The sequence below is a fragment of the Lissotriton vulgaris genome, chromosome 5 (genome assembly GCF_964263255.1).
Source record: "Lissotriton vulgaris chromosome 5, aLisVul1.2, whole genome shotgun sequence".
Lineage (NCBI taxonomy): Eukaryota > Metazoa > Chordata > Amphibia > Caudata > Salamandridae > Lissotriton > Lissotriton vulgaris.
The window spans coordinates 1040076445-1040104062 of NC_141693.1; the positions used below are offsets into that span (position 1 = coordinate 1040076445).

Sequence of the window (27618 nt, forward strand, 5' to 3'; positions counted from 1 at the left end):
AATCTTGTCCACTTCCTGCTGACCTGTCCAATCCAAGGACCGTGGTTTACACCTCTTTCCACCGGCCCATGCGATGGTATGTCCAGACATGACACACTGTGCACTTTATCTAATTTTGCATGCTTTATACTATCCACAGAAAACAGTTCCTTATTCCAATACTACGTAGATCCAATATTGGATCTCACAAGGCAGCTTACACTTTTTTATAGTAATTAGAGAGCACTGAGGTGTGTTATGCTGTGATTAATTGTGTAAAATTCTCATTCATGGATGAATGAACTATTGATGTTTGATATTGATATTGATGTAAATTTCATGGATAAATGAACTATTGATGTTTCTTTGTAACTATTGTGATATGTATTCTTGTATTAAGATCTTGCAGTTGTGTTTGTATATGTATATTTGATAGTTTTTTCATCTTATTGACCGCTTTTATATTAATGTACTGTGTTTGATACGCACTTTCATGGTTTTTATTGCAGCTGAATAAAGTGTGATTTGACTATTTTTTTTAATGTGTCCTCCCCAGGGGAAGTAATGTTGATGCAATACTAGTAGACGAAATCAGTAAGCAATGGCATGTGTTTCTAAGATCTGTACGTACATTCTGTTCTGTCCGGATTCTCTCACAAGCACAGTATCAAATTAATATGAAGAAACATTTTATAAGTGCATAATTTAATTAAAAAAGAGATGATGCATTTAAAAATTTCCTTGGAAAAATGTGCAACACGGATTCCTAAAGCTGACAGAAGATAGGTTACAATTGACAAAGAAATGCCTGGATTTTCATATAGAAGTGCTTGCAACATCAACTTCAATACATGATTGTTGCCGTTAATTCTCCCTAAAGCTAGCAAAGATGAGGTGCGTGTTTCTTTTAGTCATTAGATGACTATTAAAACAGCAGACAATGCGATGCCATAAAAAAAAAGAAAGAACGCAGAAAATGGGATAGAGAGAAATCAAGAAAAAAAGAAAGAAAGAAAGAGAGAAAGAATGAATGAATTGTCAAGTAAATAAAGAGAGGAAAAGACACAGGGAAAGGTGAAAGAAAATAAAAGGACAGGTGGCAAATAATAAAACTATAAAATGAAAGAAACAAGAAAAGTATATAACAGTCGAAAATGAGAAAGAAAGTCAAACAAAGAAAGAAATGAACATGGGAACAAAGAAATACTATTTAATCCATCTTTAAATACTTCAAGGGCAAGTTAAAGCCATTAGAATGGCAGCTGGAGGACGCGTTATTTTTGTCCTGTGGCATGGCACTGACTTTCTCTAGTCTCAGTTTTTGTCAACACTGATGTTTTCTTATCTAAAAAGAAATTAAATAAAATACAATTGTGAACAAAGATCCCAGCAAAGATTCCTTGGTTGCAGAAGTAAACCAATAAAAATGATCCACGCTGGTATGTTTAGTTCGGTCTGTTGTTGGATATCGATTGTTGTTAGTTGCACAAAAGAGGTGTGTCTTAAATAGAAGTTGTGCAGTGAAAATCGTTCACTTGCCTCCCTTAAAATCTTTACCCTGAAACATACGATGCCATCCCCGTAGGCACCATAGGCATGTGCCAGGGGTACCAGGGTCAAGGTGGCTCTGCTCCAAAGTGCTGTGATGTGCCAGCATGTCAATCTCACAGTAACGCCTCTGTGCAGTGATGCTCAACGGAAGTGACGTTGACACATTATCTTCTCAGTGATTGAAGTTATAGGACTGGTGGCTGCACTGTGCACCAGAGGTGGCAGTGAGGGCACCGAGGAGTGGGCCTTGGTTTGCTGCTGGATTTTTCACCTGGGCCCTGCATGAGCTGTCTGAAAGAGAGAGGCCAGTGAGAAGGGGAAACTTGCTCTCCTATCCTTCTCAGTTGACCCTTAATGGAATCCTTGCAAAGGTGTCACTTCTTGGATGTCTGTTGAATCAGCTGTTTTTCTGAAAATGGCAGACCATATTCTTTTAAAAATATATATGGTATTTCCGAAATGGAACTCAAGGGTGACATTTAGGGAGGAATTCCATTTTTATAAAGAGAACGTATTGTTGGGTGCCCCTGTTCTCAGGAGGTCTGCAAGTTCATCCTCTGGCCCAGAAGAGAGCATAGGTTATTGGCGCACACCCTATAGTAGTTTTTTGCCTCAATTGTTTCCATTAATGGTCATTCGCAAGCGGAGGCTATGGAGGTGACGCTGGTGATCTTGGAGGAGTCGTCAGACCAGGGCTGAAGGTTCTGTAGGGCAAAGAGTGAGGAGTTGTGGATGCAGATGGGGTCTGCCTGCAAGGGCTGGTTGATGGACTTCTGGAAGGCTTCCTGCTGCAGCTGCATGAGGATCCGGTTGGCCTGCTGCCTCTCCGCCTCCCTCTCTTCCGCAGTTTGCCGCCTGTAAATAGAACCAAGTTGGTTTGTGTCAGGGATTCTACAAGATTTACAAATCAGCATTATGCTAGCATTATCCGTTTTCGATTCCCAGTAAAACAAGTACAAAAAAACTAAAATCATAACATGGTGCAATCATGTTCAAAATTATTCCCACTGGCAACAGGGCACCTAAAACAGGGCACATAAAATAACTTAACACTGTTGCAGTACTGTTTAAGACCATTCCTTCTTGCAAAACTAATGATGTTGGGTTGAATATTAACAGCAAGAACGTATTTATTAGGGGGCCAGGGACTGCAGATGGGGTGTGGTTTTATATTTATGCATTATATGGTGCCGTTAGAGGCAGTTTGTCTTGCATACTACGATACACAGGTCTAGAAACTGACTCCAACTCAGACTCGAAAGACTGCTCTTAGGAAAAAAAGGTTTTCGCATATTAGTGCACCTTATTAAAAAGACGCCAATTGATCAAGATTCTAAGACTTGCTATTCAGGTATAAACAAGGCCAAGAGGAAAGTGTACATGGGCTGGTCCTAAAATGTGCATCTGGGATATCATTTACTAACATTTCTAGCTGTTTCATGTGCAACTTGTACCATGGCACAGGGTAAATAGTACATTGTCCATATAAGGTCATTCAGCGGGGGGTGAGCCTGACTGCACATTGTGACCACATACTATGCCTGGCTGGCTGAAATCTTTTGCATTAAGTTATTGGGGCAACAGAAAATCAGGGGTAAGACATTTTGCAGTATAATGGTTCATATATTTCTTTCAAAGCCTCCTTCAAGCCTCGTATAGTGATATGATGAGCATGAAAGATACATTTATACAGCTATGTTAGCTTAATTACTGTTTTTTGTTTGATACCATCAATCCGCATATGACAGATAGATAGATAGATAGATAGATAGATAGATAGATAGATAGATAGATAGATAGATAGATAGATAGATAGATAGATAGATAGATAGATAGATAGATAGAAAGATAGAAAGATAGATAGATAGAAGTTCTACTGAAACCATAAGTCATGACTCAGAAGGTAGCATGGGTTGCAAATGTCACATGAACCCAGTAGCGGCTCCTGGAGGGAGTTCTGCAGGTCGAAAGGAGGGGCAGGGTGGGGGTAGTAAACTCAGGCATATGGGAGAACGGAGATAAGTACATCAATAAATAAATAATACGAATTACATTGCGCGTGCTGCATCGCTATTTAACAAATGTGTGAAAGGAGCAAACGGTATTTTGTATTAAAACACTGGACTATGAGTGGATATGTGGATATTCCATTAATATTCACCTTCAATTGAATTGTTATTTTAATCAAGGACATTATTTATACTTAGGGGTGAGATGAGATTGAACTTGTGCATTTATTTAAGCCTGAAGAAAACCACCCTGAAGATAACAACATTCCGATAGGCCCAACTCAAAATTATAAAAAGACATGATATAGAAAAACTATTCCTAATTTAAGGCCATGAGCCATACTTTATACATTTTAAAAGTAAACAAAAAACAAAATTGGTGTTACTGTTTACACTATTTCTTGTTCAAGCAGGGAAACCCATCTCTGAACTTATTTTCCCACAGACAGCTGAAGTGATGTGGGAGATGATAGCTCCTGGATAAAAGATTTGCAACCAAAAAGAGCAAACAGTGGAAAACAGAAGTACATGGGCAGTGGAGGTAAATGAGGCCATCCTCAACAAAACAGAAACAAACAACACTATTGGGACTAGGGAGTAGCAGAAAGCAAACAGGGATTCATTGGAAGGTAAAATAATGTAGAGTTTAATAGGGATCTTCACTGGTAAAAGAAAAAGAGGAGCATCAGAATATTTCAATGGTAAAAGTTTTATAATACTAAGAAACCTGGACAAATTCAACAGACAGGAAATTGTCAGGTCTAAGGTCACCAGAAACATTTTTATATTGTTTTGCTATGTTGATATTGGTATTTGGCACTTTAACAAACTAGAAAATTGTATGTGAAATTAAATGTCGACTTCATATGGTAAGTGTAAAGCAACATTAATTTAACTGTTAAAATAAACATGAATGGATATGTACGGGGGAGTAGATTTCCGAATCTCCTCTACAACATCGTAACAGGGTGCTATAAGTCAACCCCAAATATTCTAATATTAAAACACTCTACAGTTATAGTATGACATGAAGATAGACCGAATTTGTAATTTGTGTTTTCTGCTTTTAGGAGAGCACAAAGTAATATATATATGGATTCAAATTTCTTATTAACAGTCACATGAGAATCAGTGGGCAATCTGTGGTGTTTTTCCAGGTGTATAGATGTTCTTTCCTTGTTGAGAATTGCACTTTAAGCACCACTTCTACATTCCTCAAATAATGTTAACTGACATTAAAGGTCATTACAAAGTTGTTGTGTCTGTTTGCAGTTAATTTAATTACATGTGTGTTTGTGGGTTTTAGTTCTAGGTCTCTATCGGTCTCTAGTCTCCCACAGAATGACTTGAGGTACTTTTTAACTTTCTGTGTCTGATTCTGCAGGGGGTGGGTTTAGAACCATGTGTGCTTGGCCAGCTAGACATAGGCAGCTTCAGAAAATAATGCATTTCCAAGAGCCACCATTGTTCAAAGGCTTTAAGCCAGTGGCTCTTAACCTGTTGAATTGTGTGAATCCTCACTGAGGCAATACTGAAATCCAGGGATCCCCTACTGAATAATTACTGGAATCTGGGGACCTCCAGTAAGTCAATACTCAGAGCCGGGGAACCTAGCCTAATCAATCTCCGAAATGTTAATCTCAGAGCAATACACAAAAATTACAGAAACAAGTATACATCAAACAAATTCACAAATGATGAAATATTGAATTCACAAATATAGAAACCTCGACCTTTTAATCTTCATGGCAAGGTTGAAGCTTTTCTAAATTTGTTTTTTAATTCTTAAAGGGGAAGCAATATGCTGAACTCTCGCATATATATCACTTTGACTTTTTTGATCCGAATGTGTGCTCTCTTTTTGTCAGCACTTCCTCTTGCATACTATATTCTGTTTGCTGCACTTGGGCTGTTCCCACGAATCCTGTTACAGACATCAACTTGATTTTCAGCCTCCAATTTCAAATTCTGCACATTTGTAGAACTTTTTTAAAAATCTACTTTGCATGTTGATTCTTTATTTACATATACTTTATTAATCTGCTAATATTGTTTCATTCTCTGCACTTTTGCGAACCCCAGGGGTTCACAGACAAGAAGTTAACTTTAAAAAAAATCCACCAATTAATCTTTTTGTATGTATTTTATTTCACGTGATTAGGAAATCTCAGAGGTTAGATCCTGAGAGGCTTAGATTTTGGTCAAAGTGGCTATTTTCTCACGATCAACCACTTTTCTTTCAAAATATTATAGGATTTTCATCTTCTGTTCATCTTGTTTGCTGTGTAAACCTACTGAAGTATGCATAATGGAAATCCACAGATGTGTATATGTCATATACACTGATAATCTAGATACATTGTGGTGCTGTTTATCTTAATTTGACAGTATTTATGCATCTTCTTTCATATGATCGTATTCTATAGACTGCCTCGTGCTTTTTACTTTTTCTGTACCAACTAAGGATTTTCTTATTTCCTGAATTCTAAGTTTCTGAATTTCTTGACTAAACATTCTCTGTGATTTGTGGAAACTGAATGAGGATAATAACTGCTCTTGTTATCTTTTTTCCAAATGTAACGTCAGTAAGGCTAAAGCAATTAATATATAGCTGCAAGAAGAAAACATCTATTTCTGTAGATCTAATTAACTTGTAGTTTTATTTCTTAGCCTCCCATGGTGTACACAGGATTCTTCAGACGCTTAAAAATATAAAAATCGAAATTTGAACAAGAATTGAAATATGTTGTAATAAAATGTATAAGAAGATGGAAAATATCAATTGAGTTTCTTTAATATTTGAAAGACCAAAATGAAAGCACTGTGTTGTTTTAATTTGTTTTTATTGAGTAATGGTGGAAGCCACTTCAGGCAGTCAATGTGAAGATATTCTAAACTCTGAACACCACTCACTCAGCCTAGTGATTCCTGGCTCACATTTTTCATTGTGAAATATTGCCCTTCCCCACATTTGATGATAGTTCGGCCTAATGTCTGACAGTTGCCTTAAGAACATGTTTCAATTTACCCACTGCAAGGAGAATCCTTTCCTCGTGTATCATAATTGTACGTACATCTCAGCTAATTATGTTCTCATTAAACTGGGCCTATATTTTGACAAGATACCACAACGATCACAAACCTCTTTTAAACAAGGGTAGACGGGGACTGCAATGAAACTATTCCACACCATTATTGTTGCTAATGCCAGCAAGATTTCCATAATTTCTCTAACACATAAACAAATGCACCAGGTTAAAAAGAAAGCATTTTGAATGTTTTGTTCCTCCTTCTTTGACTGAGAATAAAGATGCTCTGAAATATGGTAACACTTTATTGATGTGAAAGTAGGAGCCAGATTGTTTTTTCGGTTTCTTATGTGACCAACCATAAAAGTGCATAATTAACCCCCCATATTTTTCATCCATACCAATTTTTCGTAGTTAGACCTCATCTATGAGCAGACCAAGAATAATTCGAACAAAACTCAGTTTTTTCCTTAGGTTTCAAATTAGCAAAACTGGAGCAAACGTACAACTTACTCTGTTTTTCACAAAAATCTGAAACTTTTGTTCATATTGAACATGGTGTTTAATGAACATTTTGGGTCTGATGCACAAAAGTTGAAATGCAACCTATGTACAACTTTACGCTATTTTATGGATATGCTAGTGTTTTTTGCTGATTCGAGCACATTTCATTGTAACTTGTCTAGCATACATGCATTGTGTGCCTTAGTAAACAATATTTATGTACATCTGAAAGCTGCACTCATTTTATTAAACAGAGAGTTGGACACTGTTAGAAAAACGCAACCAATTCATTTTTTCATTTCTGTTGATAGTTCTATTATTTACTTTCCCCTAGTCCCTTAACTCTGCTAGCACAACATGAATTGGCTCATTTTACTGTACTTTCTGAACAATTTGTTTGTTGGAAGTTAGGTTAGAATCTTTTGAAGTATTTAGAAAGTTACTTATATCAAAGTACATTTTAAATGTACATATCATGTAGTTGGCCAACCTGTGTTATTTCCCTGGTCGCACCCATTCAGTAATTAAAAGTGTGAACTGCATGAAACACCGACTATGTTCCTCATTTTAGAACACTTATACACAGAATGTGTCTACACATTGTTTAGTGTATATCGTGCAGTGTATGTTTGAAGGAATTAGTCTGATATAACTTTGGAAAAGATTTGGGAAGCAGCCTTTTATCTTCTCTGCATGTGTAAGATGGATGCTCAGCACAAAGAGATAATGGGCGTCAGTGATAAGCCCTTTCTACCTAACAAGAGTTTCTGCAGCACTGCATGCACACTAAAGAGGTAGTACACTCACTCCATGTGTATGCTGCACTAACAAGAAGATCTGGCCATGTGCCACATCTGTCTCCAGTTAGCTACACCCACCAGCTCGAGAGGCCATGACAAGATTACCTGCTCTCAATTAACATGCAACCTTTTGAGATTCCGGCCTACTTTTTGAGGACTATAGTTCTCAGTTCAAAAAATCTTTGTAGCTGCCTCCTCAGAACTCACCAAGTAGTCACATAACTATGCATTCATAGCCAGAGTATAAGGCTATGTGTTCATTTGTTAAATCTAAAAAGAGATTGAAATGTCGTGCTTTTGTTTGAATTAGACGGTCTGTGTTAGATGGCTGCTTTATATTTTTGTGGTACTTTCATATTATACAATATTTATGACTTCTTGTCTTTCTCAGTGCAAGGAATTATGTGGGGCAAACTAGCTCATTGTGATGAATGACATAACCCTCTAGTCTTTACAAGAGTATACAGAGGATTACGGTGGCTTTCCTAAATCCAACATGGAGACGGCATGACAGGAAGAAAATCGTATCGTTTTTTACTAGATGGGAGTGCGGGAAATATTTTTAAATATCAAAGACTGCCAACATTTCACAACCTATGATATTTATTCCACGGTGGGTATTTTGAGCATCAGTCTAAATAAAAGAAGCATGGGCAAAAAACAGAAAATGTTGCCCTTGGAGGAAAAATTTGAGTAAATTCATGTGCTCCATGTGTTGCTCCTTGTGTAATCGATGTTATAGAAAATAGAGCAAACAGTTTTTCTTCCAAAGTTAAGTTTTTCATCAGGGCAAAAAGCACAGAGCAAAATGATTAAATACTTTTGTTATTATTAAATATATTAGAAGCAATTCATTTTCTCCACGTTTCAAATGTGAAAAATGTGAATATGTGTGAGTCAAAGTCAGTGTGTTTCCACTACTAACCCATAAATAGCATAATCCGAGCAAAATCAGCTTGCTTCCTTTCTGGTTCTCTACTGGGCAACATTTCAGTATTACGTACTGGAGCAAAATGTATTCAATTAATTCTGTATTACGCAAGCAGCAAAGCAGAGATACATGTATTTCCCCTAGATGTTGCACCATTGCAAACTTTCTGTCGTATGGACTCTGGTTTGCTTGTCACTAAGGCTTTTTGGTTTAGATAAAACAGGATTGTCCACTATGAACGTTTTATGAATGCCCATTCCCTTTTCCCTTGTGGGAAAAACAAACGTGTCCTACTGAATTGGATATTTCTAGCTTTTTCTTGGGTTTCAATTGCCATTAGGGCGATATGTGGAATTCAGTTGCTAAATACCTTAAAGTAATTTGTCTGTTGGTTAATGAAGGCACATCATTCAGCGTCAGAAGTAATGCCCTCACAAGTATTTTAGAATTTAACATATGTCCCAACTGGAGTACAGACTCCATCTCAGAGGTCTGGCATTTCTCATGGGACAGTAGCTTGCCGCCATTCTCCACAATGTTAGTGACCTTGGTCTGGGAGGCAGTTTCTATTGTTTCCAGTTCGTTTTTAGCGTGGGTCACCCCCAAAATAAATCCTTCAATTTGTTTACAAAAGCCACCACAATAGAGTCTAGATTAAAAATGTTTATTCATGATCTTAATGGAGGTCAGAAATGCTCCTGTTCCCCCTGCCAAGCCTGCCATCGCTCCACATTCAAAATAGTGTGTTCTTCAATGGCCTAGACCTAAACAGTGAGATAGAGTGGATTCTGGCTGAGTTCTAGGACATGGCGATATCTGTCCAAATGCCCAGATGTTTTTAGAATCCATCTAGATGAAAGAAAGAGGACAGCTGGTGGAATGCGTAGATTGGTAAAACATCTGGGACCCACCCTTGAAGACTGGAATTGTCAAGGGTGCGAACGCTTAGAAGTGAAGTTGAATATAATGGCCTGGGGAATGTGTTTTTCACATTAATCTGGAAACTACCCAGAGGAGGTAGGCCTTTGTCTTTGTGAGACTTTAGTGTAGGATCAATGATCTGACAACTATTAAAACTGGTTGTTCTCGTCGCACTTTGTGTGTTTCACTCAAGTGGAGGCCGCACAAAGCATCTAGGATAATCTGAAAGCAGAGCAAGACCAAACTTGAAGAGGGTGAAGTGCATTTTTTCATGCTCATTATTTAGATTTTGGGGTTTTGAGTTGCATGAAGATCCCTGGAAACAATATCAATAATGCCTAAGGATGAAAATGCCCCATCTCAGTCACCGCATTAGAAATTCCAGGAGGCTCGGAGGTTAGTGGCGGATTGTTTGCATAAAGATTTGCATAAAGCAAAAGTCCCTAAACCTCTGAGAATGTGTTGAGTTTATTATGCATGTGATCCCACTCTACATAGAATTAGCTCTTTACATTAAGAATATTACATCTTGGGTCACACCTAGGGTTTAGTATAATTTAGATTATAATTAGGGTTCCTGGTTTTATGGTATTTATTTTTTATTATTTCTGTCTATACTTGGCCCTCTTACTGGTATTTATCCATATTTATTGCGCATTTTGAGAATAAAAGAAGTGGCAAATGGTATATTTCCGCATTTATTTAACTGATAAACATGCAATCATATTTTGAAGCATGTCGTGTTTTAGCAAATTAAGCAGACAAAATATAACAAAACGTTATGCCTGCAGGTAAATATTAGCATTATACTCCAAATATATGTTAACATATGCCTGTATTTAAGGAAATCTCATCCTGTTTTTTAACTGCCTATGCTGTATATCTGTTGAGTGGTTGTCCTGAAATTCCTGAAAGACGGTATAAGGAGTCACTTACTAGAATCCCACTTTTCTGTATTTTTCCACTTTTAAAAATAAATATAGACAGGAAACACATTATTTTCTGTCTGCATTTATCAGTAAAAATCTGAAAAAAGAGAAAACAGAGGCTTAATTCTAAATAGGGCTCACCGTTGTATGTTATTTTTATTTTACATTTTCATCTGTATTTGTTTATATTTATTTTTTGGCCATCATATTGGTATTTATCCACATTTATGTGTGTTTTGAAAATAAATGATGTCGTCAAATTTTAGATTTCCACATTTAACTGAAATACATGCACTCATACTTTGATACCTGTCATGCTTTCGCAAATTAAGCAGCCAAATATAGCAAAACATCACATCCTCTGGTATATATTGACATTATACTCAGTGCTTGAAATGGAAAAATAGAAGTGCAGGTACTCTGTACCAGAGTACTTGCTTGTTTCTGAGAAGAGCCGGTAATCTCCATCTCAAAATGAAAATGTTTTTGCAAATTAAGCAGCCAAATATAGCAAAGCATCACATCCTCTGGTATATATTGACATTATACTCAGTGCTTGAAATAGAAAAATAGAAGTGCAGGTACTCTGTACCAGAGTACTTGCTTGTTTCTGAGAAGAGCCGGTAATCTCCATCTCAAAATGAAAATGTTTTTGCAAATTAAGCAGCCAAATATAGCAAAGCATCACATCCTCTGGTATATATTGACATTATACTCAGTGCTTTGAAATGGAAAAATAGAAGTGCAGGTACTCTGTACCAGAGTACTTGCTTGTTTCTGAGAAGAGCCGGTAATCTCCATCTCAAAATGAAAATGTTTTTGCAAATTAAGCAGCCAAATATAGCAAAGCATCACATCCTCTGGTATATATTGACATTATACTCAGTGCTTTGAAATGGAAAAATAGAAGTGCAGATACTCTGTACCAGAGTACCTGCTTGTTTCTGAGAAGAGCCGGTAATCTCCATCTCAAAATGAAAAAGAACTGGTACTCAGTACTGGTTCCTTTTAAGCACTGATTATACTACAAATATATGTTAAGATATGCCCGTATTTAGGGAAATCTGAACATATTTTTTTACTTCCCATGATGTCTATCTACTTAGCAGTTATCCTGGAAATCACAAAAGACAGCATGGAGAGTCACCCACAAGAAAGACAATTGTTCGTATTTTTCCACTTTTAAAAATAAATACAGACAGGAAACATGCTGTTCTCTGTCTGTATTTATCTGTAAATATCAGTAAAAAGCTGGAAGCCTTAATTATTAATCATACTATCTTCATATTATTACTACTGTAGTAATAAACATCATTAGCACCTCCTCCCTGTTTTCTCCTTTTGACTGTTTCTCACACCTCCTCCGTTTTTGCTTTATGTAGCCCGGGTCTCTGTGTCTTTAGATTGTATGAGAAGATATGATTTGAATAAATATATTTGCTCATAGCTTATCTACCTGGACTCAGGGCATCACTGCCTATGTGGTGTGTTTTGTAATGTGCCTTTGGTCAATCTGTGTTATGTTCAGACTTAAATGAATGTCTTCAAACGCAAACCCACTGGAGCCACTTATATTGTGTCTTGATAAAGATCCCAGGGTGCTAAACCTGTTCAACCTCGCACTGGATTTCTAAAATATGCACTGAAAAGAATGCTGCCTGGTAAAGTTGTGCTTGAAAAGAAAATGTAAAGCTAAGAACTCAATTTGTGATATATAACTTTACCCCAATGCATAGCACTTGTGTGTCTGAATATGTTTCAGAGTGCGCTACTGCGGGCTAATTCAAGTTATAATTCAGGAACACGCCTGGTATGTACGTGGGCTCTGGAGACTAAAGTACATATTTGTGCCTTTTAGTAATCAATTGTGTGATCAAATAATTGGTCAATTCAGACGCTGCTTAGAGGCATATATGTGAATAAATGATTTGGACGTATGAGCTTTTGGTTATGTTTGCACTCGATTCTTTCTTTAAGAATATCTATACTGATCATAGCAACGTTCTTTGTGATGTGTGCTACTGTATTACAGAGTGTGTGAATTTAGTGAGATCTGGTAACATAATTAAGGTAAAAACAAATATACATAAATTAAAAAGCAGACCTGTGAGTGTTAGAGGTGTATTTCTTCTTTGCATGCATCAAAGAGTGTACTTTCGCCCTGTGGTAAAAGATGGCGCTCCTTCTCCCTCAGCAGCCCTGACGTGACGGCCATTTTAGATCGAACAGTTTAAGAACATTTTTTTTTTACATTCTATATTAGGGGAAACATATTTTAAGGGAGGGTGCACCATTATTCTTGGAAATTAGTTTGCTTGAAGGACCTACGCTGCATTGGCCTGATCCTGTCCCTGAGTGCCATTTCAGAGGCTAGACTACATTAATTGTCCTGTAGACTTCATTCCAGCACTGGCAGCTCTGACTTATCCAATGCCCCGTACCGTCGCCTGCAGTACCGAAGAGCTAGACCATGCCCTGTGGACCATAGCCTGCAACCATGGTTTCTGCCAAGTATCCATGCCACCAGTACCCACGGAACCTGGCAATGTGCACAGTGCATGGCCAGCACCCTTAGCCCAGTACTTATTCATGCAGTACTTGTAGGCATAGTGGGGGTACTAGGCAGATTATTGTCCATACTCTGCGCCCAGTACACATGTTCATACTCCCTGCTGGGCACAGCCCTGTGCTCATGCCCATAGTGCCTGCAGCTCACGGCCAGATACACGGCAGGGGGCATGACTTTTGGCAACACCCCTTGTTCAGTTCCCGCGCTCCCTTTGTTTTCTTTGTATTGCTTTTATCCCGCTGACCTTAAACGAGGCCTGCTAATCTCAGAAAGTATTCACGCCAATCTAGGTGTAAAAGGTTTTCATACATCTCGCTATATATTACCTGCCCCGAGATCTCTTACTATCCTGGGTTTGGGCCGCGGCCTCCGGCTGCTTCTTACCAATCGAATCGTGAGAGCGGGTTCTCCTTCCTCCCGGAGAGAACAGACAGGCTGGTGGTCGCTGCTCGCGCTCTCTCTGCTCTCCGCCACTATAGAAACCTGGGGCCTTATTTATGAAGGCCTTGCGCCGCCGGTGCGTCACTTTTAAAATGGGAAAAAGTGGTAGCGCAAGGCCTTAATAAATTAGGCCCCTGGGTTTGTGACTTCCGGGTCACTCTGACTACATTACAATGAAACTGTAATGTCACAACTAGCACAGATGTCGGGTTTTGTAATCTGTATTCCTTGACAAAGTTATGGGGAGTGTTTACGCTGAATGCCTGAGGAGAGGGCTGGGCGCTATAAGGGCCCACCGGCAGCTTATGCCTGAGGAATACGAGCTGTTCATGCAAACGGACAATATGTCCCTTCAGCAATCCATCCCATGGGCGTCACCCCAATGGGGGCATTCATTCACCATGGCTAAACTGGGGAATAACTTTTGGGTGTATCCCCATAGGGGGCACTCATTCCCGGTAGCTTAACTAGGAAATAACTTTTGGGTGTATCTCCAGTGGGGGCACTCATTCCCCATGTCTAAACTGGGGAATAACGTTTGAGTCTATCTCCAGTGGGGGCACTCATTCCCAGTGGCTAAACTGGGGAATAACTTTTGGGTGTATCGCCAGAGGAGGCACTCATTCCCAGTGGCTAAACTGGGGAATACCTTTTGGGTCTATCCCCAGTGGGGGCACTCATTCCCGGTGACTAAACTGGGGAATAACTTTGGGTGTATCCCCAGAGTGCGCACTCATTCCCGGTGGCTAAACTGGAGATAACCTTTCTGCAATCTCTGGAAAACCGAAACACGCGACTTTCAAACCCCCTTCTAATCTGTTAGCCTTTCCCTGGCTGCTTGGTCTACCTGTCTGCTTCCTTCGCCCTTTCCCCCATAGCGCCTGGACACAATGTTTGTAATCAAATAAGTAATAAAACTAATAGAACGTGCATACGCACGTCTGCTAAATCATCAGCTCCCGGTCTGCAGTCCTCTAACCTGCAGCTCAAATAGCACCCATCTTGGGTGTGCAAAGTTTATGGACTCCCTTCGGGTCTGGGGACCTCACACTGGCTGCCACATCATCAACGCTCAGCGCCTGGCGTTTATTTATTAATGTAATAGTTTTATTTATTTTTGAAGTTTTACCGGGGCAAATGAGATCAGAGTGCATCACTAGAATTTAGGGTATTTTGAGATTTAATTATTAACAATATGTGAGACTCACGCAAACTCATAGGAACAGAAGTGGGTGCAAAAAGAACAGAGGAAGGTTCAACCTATAGTCGGTTTAGTCGTACAATTCGTACACCCGGTCTCTCTCACACGCGCCGGCGCGCACACACACGCACACACATACACACACACACGTCAACAATAATAATTGCGTTGTTATGATTCAGTGCATTGCTCTATAGGAAATTCGTTTTTTTGTTTCACAAACACATTCGGCCCTTATCATTTCAGGTTGCTAGCCCCCTTCCAATGTGTGTGTGTGTGTCTCTCTCTCACACACACTTACACACAGGCCTTGATCCATGTTTTCAATCCAGGTTCAGACCCCAGTTTGCTTTATGTAGCAGGGTTTCATTTTAAAAGTAACGCGCGTAAGCCATGTACTCCGTCCCACAAAAGTTTTCAAAATGTACAGCAAAAGGTCATTTTTTAGGTTGTGCCTATATTCTAGCAGCGCGTAAACACTAATATAAAATACATATAGACGCTCGACGCTCTCAAAATCATTGCATAAAACTGGCAACATTTGTATATCAACACTTTTTACTCACGCTTTAATAGCCGTGTTTGTACGTTTGTATAGAAACAGATAAGTGATATAATTGTTTTTTTAAATGTCAATGGGTTGTTGTCGGTTGAATTTCCATTCACAACGGTGCCAATATCAAGCTTTAAAAACATATATCGGAAAAAAGATCTTAAATTTAACTTGCAGATTGCTCTCTTCAGATCCCCCAGTTCCCATTTTTAATGGTTTAATTCTTCTGGTGAGAACAAAATTGCATTTAAGGGTAGTTTTGGAAACCTACATCTCGATGACAAGTAGCTTTGAGTATCTTATTCCTGCGTTTTTCTGAAAAAAAATGGAAAACAAGTAAATAGTATTCCATTGGTGACTTAATATATATATATATATAATTTCGTAAATGTATTAAAAACTACAGCCCGGAAAAGCATATTTAAAAATGCAGTACTACAGTACACGCTTTGTTATTTTATGTATGAATTGGGCAAAAATGATCGGCTGTTTCAATAATGGATGGCGCTCCCTCAACCACAGCCCTACTATTTATACATATTTAATGCTGTTTTGACTTTACAGATAAATGCATTCCAGTCACCGCAGTCGCAATTAGCGGCACCCCATTATTAATTTTAGTGAGGGGTATTATTCATAGTTAGGAAGGCGTGGATCGTCAAGCCGTCATTTAGCAGAACAAATGACGCAGTCAGGTCATAAAGCACGCTTTCGTACAAATAGTTAATTGCATTTATGCAAATTATAAGGACGCACGTAAACATAGTTTATAATGTCATGGTCGCTTATTCGTGTAATAATAAATGTGTGAATACACACGCGCGAATTGTTGGTTAGAGTTATCAATGCACTCGCATAAAACTTATCTTTAAAAAAAAGGCATACGCTATATATAACTTTGTAAAGCACTACGTCGAATTATCGTTTTTTTGTTGTTGTTTTTTTTTTTTTTGCTAGCACACACTCTGAACTAAATCCATCTAGGCGCTCCATGTTTTTTGCAGGATAAGAAGCCGAGCCAAATAGACATGTCCTCAGCTCACATTACGCAAATTGATAAAGAGAGGAAGCCGAGATTCCAACCAGGTGCTCCAATTCAAAGATTCCAACATAGCCGATCATTTATGCACCGGGAAATTGCACAATGTTTACTTATGAATATGTATTGCACCGCTCAATGAACGGGAGGGTGGTGCCACAGAAGCTACATGTGACAATATTGGTCACGGGCCTCGCAACGAAACGTGACCTTACCTTATCTCCTAACTCATGTATATTATAATTTTACAAACACAAAAAGTATTTTTTTTCTACAGCCAAGCAATACACTTGTGGGCGGGGCTCGCTGTATCTCTTTTTAAGGCGCTCGTGTACATGTGCAGGCGCGCGCAGACACGCAAAAGTAAATGCCAGCACTCACGGACACGTAGACGGAAGCACGCACCCGGACACGCATACACGTAGACGCAGGCGTGCACACGCACGCACTTAGACGCACCCCGACCCGGACGCACAAGTAGGTGCATTAATGAGGTGCTCCTTCTGTTCACTAGAAAACAAGGAATGCCGAATGCAACCGACCTCGGTCTCTAGTCTATTTGCCACATAGGTCATGTTCTCGGTCATTACATTAAGTGATATTGAGTTTGTTGTATTTGTTTTCTCCAATTTTGACTCAGCATGCAATGCTCCAGGGCTGCGGCGCCTTTAACAATCTGCAGGGCTTATTTACAAAGCCCCGTGCGCCACTAGAACGTCGCTTTTCCATTTTAAAAGTGACGTATCGCCGATACGTCACTTATCATACCTCACATACGGTACCGGCTGCATGGGGCTTGTAAATAAGCCCATGCATGTTTTGGGTAGATGTTGGATCTCTGATGTATATCTCGCTGTTTTCCAGGTTGCTACGCAACTCTTTGCGTGCTTAGAATCAAGTCAAAAGCTAGTGTAAAGCACCATAATGTTCAAAAGTTCAACAACGTAAAAAGGCCTTCCGTGGAAAGTTACCTGTGACGCAGCGCACTGAAAGAAGCGCAAGGCGTCGTCTGTTGAGGTCTGCAGAGCCAACAACGCATCTATTGGTGGGTATTCTGATTCGCATCACCCCCATAGGTGGCACAGATGTGTAAGTAATTTGAAGGGAAGGGGGGGTCTGATGTGATGGCGGTGACTGCAGATGGGAGCACAGGAGACAAGACCCCATAGCAGCCTCTCCCAGCCTTGTAATCTGGCTTTGAGGGTGGCAGGGGTGGAAGGTAGCAGCGCCTGTGAAGGTGGTGTCCCCTCTCCTGGGGCAGGCGGAGCCCCGCCATCGGCGCCTTTTCTACATCATAGCGCCTTCTCTAGTGTATGCGTCGTCCTGAGGCGCCCTCTCTGTCAACCAGAGGTTTCCTCTCTCCTGCTGGGGACTGCTGCTCATTTATGGACGGGGCGACGAGTAGTGTTTTTTCTTTTCCCTGAAGGTCCTCTAGTGGGTTATTTCAGGTATCTTCGTCAGAAATGTTGCATATAGGAGCGGGCGCGCTTCAAGGGTATGTTTACGCTCTTTAGTTCATGGCGACAACATGGTGAAAAATAGGTCCCCGACCTCAAAGTGAGTGTTGGTGCCCGCCACCTACAACCACTGGCATCAGAATATGTGCCCGGAATCTACGTGGGATATTTCTGTGTGTGTATATATATATATATATATATATATATATATATATATATATATATATATATATACATATATATATATATATATATATATATATATATATATATATATATATATATATATATATATATATATAAAGATTTGCGGAGGCGTATGTCTTGTTTATATGTGCCGTGAGTAACATAGCGCCGCACGCAAACCCGTCCCCCATTCATGGCTCCAGCAGCGCTTCGTGTGCTGCAGCGCACGTGAACTGAACGAACTTCTTACAAATTACGTTCTGCGAAACCTTCAGCTTTGAATTTCTACAGGGTTATTTAGGATGGGAGCAAATAATGAAAGAAAATCTACGTTGCCGCGAATATAGATGTAAAGTGTTGTTTCGATAGACTGGGCCATGCATTTCAATGTATACAAAGGTGCACAAGAAAAACAGAGCTCGTGGCAATATCTGACGTACGTCTGCAAGAACTTATTAAAAAGCAAACACAAGGCCGACCTTACTACGAAAATGAGAACTGTAAGGGAAATGTTGCCATTCACAAAAACAGCGTGTTGGCATAATAATAATAATAATAATAATAGTATTAAATATTGGTACTAGTAAAAAATAATAACAACAAGCAGCAATCAATCAATCATGTGTAAAGCGCACTACATACCTGCAACAATAATAATATAATATAAACAATAATATAAAGGAAGAATAAGAATTGTATCATTGTGAATAATAATCCTAATAATAGCAGTACTACTAATGATAATGGGAATAATAATATGACTTTTGCAGTAGTAGTGTTGGTAGTGATGGAATTAGAAGTGATATTTTCATTGTTATTATGTCTATGAGTACATAGCGCTTTCTCCATGGGTGCACATTTTAAGCACTTCAATTCGTAGCGCTGCAGCAGGGGAAACATTTATATTTCCCTCCTGACAGCCTGCATGCCCCGAGGCCCTGAGTGGGAGATTCATCCCAGAGCGGAGGCTGCGGTGTGTGATCTTTTCGTCTCTGTTACTGTTTACCGGCTCCTTCTTGGCCTGTTTGAGGCTCCTGGCGCAACATATCGGAGGAGAAGGAGCCGGCGCTCCCCCGGAGTATTGAAAACAGCTTTGGCAGCAAAGAGCTCCCGAGCAACAGCCCACGTCCCTCATTGTTACGTGATATATATATATATATATATATATATATATATATATATATATATATATATATATATATATATATATATATATATATATATATATATATATATATATATATATATATATATATATATATATAATGTATCAAAAATGACGTGAGGTGTAGCTTGGGCTCTATCTGCCTAGCTATCTACACACACACACACCACCGACAATATAGGTAACCTCGCCTCCGTTTCTTATGAAAACCCTGGACATATGAAGGCAGATTTCTAGCTGGTTTGCATTCCAACGTGGACCCTGTCAGCACAGAACATGCACGAGGCACGAGCACTGACCCCTCCACAAACCCACACGGCGGCTCCAGCTGAGCCAGATTGACGGCGAGTTCCTTGAGTTGCGCCAGGTACTCACCGACGTAAGTGATCACAAAGCACTTGGTACAACACGTGCTTTCTTCTGTATACATTCGTAATATTGTACCTTTTTCTTTTCCTAAAACGCAGCCTCGTGGGAGGTTTCAAAGAGTCTTTAAAGACACGCTGCGGCGTGTGGATGAGAGAGGTGAACGCTCCTCTTCTAAATCATGACGTTCACAGCGCTTGAGTCAGTAACAGTCCGCCGCTCCGCTTGGCGGCTAAAGAGCCCACAGACGTGAAATGCAACATCGTGTCCGTGCCATCGGCCCGGGAGGCTCTGCAGCCGTGCCTCTATACAGGCACCGTCTCCAGCCAGCTCCGGAACAGGTGGATGCGCCCAGGGCCGTGGCAGGAGAAAGAGCCACCGGGAGTTAATGAACGCAAAGCCCCGCAGCCTCACGAGGGAACCAGTGGGCCCGGCAGGAGGAGGCCCAAACCAGCGGGCAGGTGGCCACTTCCAAGTCGGTCCAGGGCCACGGGCGTTAGAGCGAGCAAAGCCGAAGAAAGGCCCTAACTGGTGGCTCCTATCAACTCCACGCTTGGGAGCTATCTAGTTAGAATAGTTCATCCGTGTCGTATATGTTTGGGCCTCGCAACTGCACTGAAAATCGATCAATCAATCAATCTATCTATCTATCTATCTATCTATCTATCTATCTATCTATCTATCTATCTATCTATCTATCTATCTATCTATCTATCTATCTATCTATCTATCTATCTATCTATCTATATATCTATCTATATATCTATCTATCTAACTATCTATCTGTCTGTCTATCTATCTATCTATCTATCTATCTATCTATCTATCTATCTATCTATCTATCTATCGTGTTGTATTTTGTTTCAACACACATATTTCTATCACTGCTGAGATGTTGTACGTTGATCCCAAACACATATTATAAAGAATGAAAACATACATTTGTTTACTAATATTTTGATTGTGCACCTGTGTGTTTTGATGCGTGTTCGGCTTTCTAGGGCTATGCATACTTCAGTCCCGAACCCCTGGGTTGTTGCTGTCCATGCATGATTAGATTACGCCCATTTGAAAACGTCTAAGCACAAATATCGTCGATTCTCGCTCCTGTGTATTCTGATCAGTGCCCAGGTTTCAGAGACCTCTGGGTGCCGGTGAGCTCCAGAGTGGCTTGGTACGGGCCTCTGGGTGCCCCCCCCCCCCCTCCCGAGCCCCAGAGTGGTTTGGCCCCCTCCCTGCCATTCAGAGGGCCCCCCTGCAGCCTCTGCTGAGCCCAGACCATCCCTGGCACGGCGCAGCCTCCCGCTGCTGCCAGACGCCTCCCAGATCCCGTTACCAATCTGCATTAAGTTTATTGATTTGATTGGCCAAATTACTGCGCTCTAATCGTTTTCCCCCGACGGTCGGAGTCTGCCTCGTGCGAGGCCTCATTTCACTGAGATGCATCTGCTGCCCAGGTCCTTATGGCTGAGAAATGGCCTGTCCCGGCCAATCTCCTCAGCTCCTCGTAGGGTAGAAGGCCCCGTGCTGTGGTGCCAGGCGCCCCGCGGACCAGGAAGGGCTGTAGTTACCTCTACAGTTACAGAGCACTCTCTGGAGCAGGTAATGCACACAACAGATACATTTCTTCCTGGATGTATTTATGGGTTTCGTTTATTTGTGAGCGCTTGTGGCATTTCCACAGAAGTTCCAGTGCTGTGGTGCCACATGCCCTTGAACTACAAGGACTGCTGTGGTGCTAGATGGTCGTAACAGCACACTTTACGCACAATGTGTGTTACTGCAAAATCAGGCTGGGTGTGGTTTTCCTGGGCGCCTCGAGGCCATATTCTGCTGAACAATGTCTGCAGCGCATGAGCAACATACAAGACGGAAGCACGGGCTCTGGGGATTACCAAAAGCAATCAGGCAGGCAAATCAGGTGGAAATAAAGAACTCATTCTTTGCCAGGCCCCTTTAAGAACCCCCGCCAGCTCACCTGTGAAGGTCCAAGCCACTGCATGTTAGCACATCTGTGGTGACTTCTATCGTGGTTTATAACGCCTTTTCATAAATGGACTGAAATATATGCTCTATCCTAGTGATATAAAAGCCGTGGACCACGTGTTTGAACTTCAGAAGGATGAGTTGACACTACATTCGAATCAGTGGCTGCTAGTGATAAGCTGAGCTCAGCAGCGAACGCTTAACCCGCTGCACTACCCTTGCACAGATTCACATTGTTATGTTTGTTAGCTATCCTGAAGCAGATCCCCTGTCATGCCCCCTCCCACTGATGCACCAGAAGCATCCCGCCCCCTTGCTTCCCACAGCCAGGCCCTGTGCATGGCGCACTTAGGGCTTTATGCCTTCCCATGTGATAAGGTGCTGTTCCGGGTCCCTCGGTACATCTAAGGCTATCTCGAGACAATATTTTCATTTCAGTAATACTCTGAATATGCAGCCGCTACCTTCCGCGCTCGGTTGTGCAGTTAAGTCCAGTCTCACTGCTAACTGTATGTGATGTACTCGAATGAGCCTAAGACTCGAATGTAACGCTTACAATGCACATGTGGTGTGTCTGCTAAAATTACAGAACGCCTTTAGAACCCGCTGGAGTCACATAAAACCCATCAGTGTGGCACCCGCGGTGCAGCAAGACGATTCCACTGTTTGTACCCAGACCAGAAACAAAACAGCCCCCCCCCCGCCCCCCACGAGGAACTGTGGCACATCTGGACTCCCCTTCCTGCCCCCTTCTAATTTGAGTGAATCCAACAACAATTTCTAAGCACCGCCAAAAGGTGAAACTTAGCAAGGATAAACTCGCCTTCATATACATCACACACACACACACAGCTGTAAGCATGTATCTTTGAGTATTTAAGAGCCCCCCCCCCACCCACCCACAGAAAATAAAACTGTGTCTCCAATCGAAATTAAGGGGGGCAAGTCCCCTCGCGTCCCTTCTTGTTCCCATGGCTAGCAAATATCCCGGAATTAATTATTACTCACAGAAACATGAACACGGTGTGAAATGTGCATCGTGTGCAGTGATACCAGGGCCACGGTACAATGCATGCGCAACATCCTCTCCCCTCCACCTCTCTCCCATCCCGCGTGCTGCCCTTACCTCCACTTCGTCCTCCGGTTCTGGAACCAGGTCTTGACCTGCGCGTCCGTCATTTTGAGGGCCTTGGCGAGCGCCGCCCTCTCGGCCGAGGCCAGGTACTTCTGCCGGTGGAAGCGCTTCTCCAGCTCGCAGATCTGCAGCCGGGTGAAGGAGGTGCGCGGCTTCTTCTTCTTCGGAGGGGTCCTGTTCTGGTAGGGGTGACCTATACGGCGTGTTACAGTGAAGGGTGAGAGGGCCACTGGATGGGAGACAGACGGCAAAAGCAAGCAGGCGAGAGATCAGCAGGGTTCACAGAGCGGGCCAGAGACAGACAGTGCCCGGGGGCTGGGCTCAGGGGCGGCAGCACAGCAGCAGCAGCAGGCATTAGCAAACTGAACAGTCTGAAAGGGTCTTTTGGGGCACCCTGGCTGGACGGGGTCTACGGAGGCCCGGCTGGGGTGGGCCAGAGTCTGTCACATGTCAGGCGCTACCCATGGGAAGAGCCTGACATTCATGACGTGACCGGCTCTATTCCATCCTACCGGCCTTTCTAGCCAATTTATGTAAGAGGGACCCCACCTCTCTCCCTAAAACGTAGACACACATGTACATGCACACAGATGTGACTGGCAGACATCACGTTGGCCTTGGGGTCTATTAAACCGTGGTGCTGCCTCTCTTGTTTTCAATCCGGAAGTGCAGCTCTCTCGTCGCCATTGCAGCCCCTCTCTGCCGTGAATGTGCTCTCCGTTTGGGTTGTCTTTCTCTGTGTGTTGCTTCTGTGTGAACGGTGTGATAACGTGCCGCCCTGCCTCGTGCTGGTGTGTGTCCCAGTCCTGCCTGTTCCTGTGTGTGGTAATTTAGTAGTCCCAGAGCTTGAAAACACATATTTTAATTACACTCATTTCGGGCCTGCCTGAGGTATCTCTGCAGAGGGAGCACAATACCACGCTCAATGCAGGAAAAGACACTGCTGGTACCTGAAGTGGGCTCTGTGTGCGCATGACTGAGGTGAGGCGGGCTCCTCTGTGACTCTGTGACCCCATGTCCGGCTGCTCAGTAACTGCTGCCTGCAGCTTACACTGTACACTCACCGCCCCGGGTGACGCTTCCGAGAGTCGGAAAAAAAATGGCAACAAACAAGCTGGGCTTCTGTTGCAATTTACCTACGTGTTTTATTTACATAACAAAACTGTGCATGTGAAAGTGAAAGTCAATGCACAAATTACAGAACACTGACGATATAAAGTGCCAAGTAAAAGTAGATAGATGAATCCCTCAAGCTTCTTATGATAGATATTTCGTATTTCAATTTAGGTTGTGAAAGAAGTTTGCTTTCACAACCTAAAATTATCTATCTATCTATCTATCTATCTATCTATCTATCTATCTATCTATCTATCTATCTATCTATCTATCTATCTATCTATCTCACTCTCTTGTTTAACTCTCTTTCTATCTCTCATTCTTTGCTTTTCACTTTCTTAATAGCTCACTCTTTCTTGTTCTCCTGTCTCGGCGTTGCTATGTGAGTGTCCCACACGCCATTCCTGTCTTCCCCGTCACCCTGCCTGTTGCCTTCAGGTGGTATACTTTATTTCAGACTCTATGCCTGTGGCTCATCCGACTGCCGCCTGAACGTGGTCGATTTTAACCTATTTTCGCGGCACTCTGTATTCAGTAGGACAGACGTGCTGAGTGCATGTGACACGCTGCAGTTTAACCGGTCGGTGGTTCCGTGGCCCTCAGCCTGTGGACGTGCCCTGGAAGTCCCCCCTTGTCGCCCTTGTGACCTCAGTGCGTGGAGCATTAGTGTAAACACACGCCGTGCTATGCACTACTCTCGCGCACATACAGCGCACGCTTTCACTCCCAGCTGTGTTACGCACCACACGAACACATCTGTAGCCCACTGCCGAGCTTGCCTCAGTCTGTACGTGCACACCCCCCTCGGAGGCCCCCCCCCCCCGCCCAGGGACCAGACGGGCCTCGCACGAGCACTCACGCGCCCTGCTGCGGATCTATCGATTGAGCAGTTGTTGACGCCGCAGACGTATTGACGATTCATTATTTATTGCCCAGATTAGCCTCAGTATCAATTCAGAAGTGCCATATAAATTATTGCTGAGCGTCTGGGGCCTGCACGCGGCCTGTGTGCGGGACGACGTCATCCTCTGAGGGGGAGGCAGAGCTGTGAGCAGGGTCTGTACGTGCACACATCTATCTATCTATCTATCTATCTATCTATCTATCTATCTATCTATCTATCTATCTATCTATCTATCTATCTATCTATCTATCTATCTATCTATCCATCCATCCATCCATCCATCCATCCATCTATCTATCTATCTATCTATCTATCTATCTATCTATCTATCTATCTATCTATCTATCTATCTATCTATCTATCTATCTTTCTATCTATAACTTTATATGTTTGCAACGAACCTTCATACACGTGTATAATTTCTATTTACATTGGATCTATATGTCAATTTAATCGTGTATCTATTTATAGATGTGCACGTTAAGGCAGTAATCCCGTACAATGTATGCGCACTTACAAGCATGCTTGTGTAATACGTCCTATGAATTATGTACGTCTATTTAACTGTACATATATGTCATTATGTGTACACGCACGCATATGTATATGCAGGGTCGCATGTGTAAACATATCTATATTATAGTATCAGTATGTGCAAGAGTTCATGCATGTGCGCGTGAAATGTACATCCATCTATTTGAATGTGGATCTGACCTCTTGTGGTGTACGCATACCCCGAAATTAATTTACTGTTCTTTTCCCCGAGAGTGCCCGCGTCAGTGACATTAAATAACCGTGTGCCCGATCTCGATAATATTTAGAGCATTTAATAGAAATGGACTCTAAAGGGACTTTTGACAACTATTTAATAGAATACATATTTTAATATATTTTTTTTTAATTAAATGTGTGATGCTTATAAGGACTGTCCAAGTCTAGGCAAACCTATTATTCGTATTATTTATTATCTGCAGTGAATCTGCCACACAGATCCCCCATCTCCTGTACGCAGGTGGGCTGTTCAGTGACCGGCGTTTGCCTATTTACATTTATCGCTGGTTACAAATGTAAAAAAGAACCTGCCCCGATACAAGGCGTTAGTAATGTGCTGACCCTCTGCGTGTTAAATTCTGAGGAGCACTGTGTGCAGGTATGCCTCACTGTGCGAGTAGCACACCCGGTCTTTCCTAATTGATCGATCAACTTAAATATTAACACCACTAATAATACCATATCAATATTAATAATATTAATCATAATACCACCAATATTAATAATAATAATATCACTACCAGAATGAGTCTGACATGAAGTTATATATATATATACACACACACACATATAAATGTATATATATATATATAAATACACACACTCTCTCTCACACACATATATGTGTATATATATATATATATATATATATATATATATATATATATATATATATATATAAAAAAAATCCATGTCTCGATTGATACCAGAATAAATACAAACAATACCAACATTGAACATTGAAATGAACTGATCACTAAAACTCTGCTTCGGAGGGGCAACAGGCAGATAGGCAGGGAGACCGACATGCAGCACTTGTTTTTTGCAGGCACACGCGCACAAAGTTTTGCAAACTTTCACACTGATTCTCCGTCGGAGCCACATTTGCACGGGGCGTGTGTCTTGCCTTTTGGGCCATGCCACTGAAGGGGGCTCCTTCTGGTTTGTAAACACAGAGGGAGCGCGGGTGCCCGTGTTATTTGCAGTGGTCTGGGCGCAGCAGCGAGCGGCGGTGGGTTAGGGCACGGTGCAGGGCGCGGGCACTCATGCAGGCAGTGCCAGGCGCGGGCACTCACCCGTGAACCTGTCCTTGGTGTAGCGCCGGTTGCTCTCCATCCAGGGGAAGGTCAGACCCGTCAGGTTGCTCATGCCGCCCGCGCTGGACACGTTGGGCATGCCGGTGGACATGGGCGGGTGCCCCCCTCCGCCCAGGGGCGGCCGGTGCGCCGGCACCCGAATGACCCCGGCCGAGCTGAGGCCCATGTTGTAGGAGCCGGGCAGCGAGGCCATGCTGCAGGCGCTGTTGTAGCCGGGCCCGGCGCCCCCACCACCCCCTCCACTGTAGCTCCCTGTCATGGTGTTGTAGGCGCTGCTCACTATGCAGCCCAGGCCGTAGTCCGAGTCCTGCAGGCGGGAGCCCGAGATCATGCAGCTGCCCTGGTCCGGGGAGTTCAGGATCTGGTCGATGCCGAAGCTGATGGGCTCGGGGTGTCCCTGGTGCATGTGGTGGGCGCCCATGAGATCCATGCCTGTCCGCGCCCCACCCGCGAGCCCCGAGCCCGCTCGGTGCCACAGGTACCAGCCTCAGCCTGCCCCCGATGCCCGCGGCGTGGAGGCAGAGACGGGATCCGCACAGCACCGCCTCCACCTGCGGCCCCTCTCCCTGCGCTCCGGGTACAGACCGGCCGCAGAAGCCCTCGGTGCGCGGCTCCACCACAGGCCAGGCCGGGCCAGGTCCCTCTGCCTTCGGATCCGGCCGGTTCTACCAACGGGAACATCAATCCTAGTGCCAGAGAGACCCGGGCGAGATGTAGCCCCTGCCCCCGTGCCCTGCCTCTCTATTGGCTGGAGGAGGGAAGAGGCTCGCTGAATGACAGCCAGAGGGGGAGAAGGGGGTGTGGCTCTGGCAGCCAAACCCAGCGACCTGCCGGGACTCGGCCTTATAAAGTCAAGGCAGAAGCCGGCGGAGATCGGTGAAAGAGAGGGGCGCTTTATATAGCGGCCGGGACCTTCACAGCGCGCAGAGCACGGGCCCTCCAAAGGGCACCCGTGAGTCAATGACCCAGGAGTCCGACA

At 42.5% G+C, this 27618-nt stretch overlaps 1 protein-coding gene across 2 annotated transcripts; it reads right to left on the bottom strand.

Annotated features, from left to right (window-relative positions):
* Positions 1–673: 673 nt before the first annotated feature.
* On the bottom strand, positions 674–27347 carry TLX1 (T cell leukemia homeobox 1). 2 transcript variants are annotated; one of them, XM_086920267.1, is made up of 3 exons: positions 26619–27347; positions 22743–22944; positions 674–2385 (listed from the first exon to the last, which is right to left on the bottom strand). In XM_086920267.1, the coding sequence occupies exons 1-3, from the start codon at positions 27067–27069 to the stop codon at positions 2163–2165; spliced, it is 876 nt and encodes a 291-aa protein (XP_086776393.1). In that variant the 5' UTR covers positions 27070–27347; the 3' UTR covers positions 674–2162. The 2 variants fall into 2 exon arrangements, with proteins under 2 accessions (XP_086776393.1, XP_086776392.1); XM_086920266.1 differs by having other exon boundaries at positions 22743–22980.
* Positions 27348–27618: the final 271 nt, after the last annotated feature.

Bases quoted from the DNA above. Each gene is read 5' to 3' on its own strand.
- TLX1 (XM_086920266.1), bottom strand. From the start codon at position 27,069: ATGGATCTCATGGGCGCCCACCACATGCACCAGGGACACCCCGAGCCC. The intron at 22,981-26,618 runs GTGAGTGCCCGC...TCTCCCATCCAG, and splicing joins CACCAAGGACAGGTTCACGG to TGGCCCTCTCACCCTTCACT. The intron at 2,386-22,742 runs GTAAGGGCAGCA...TTCTATTTACAG, and splicing joins AACCGGAGGACGAAGTGGAG to GCGGCAAACTGCGGAAGAGA.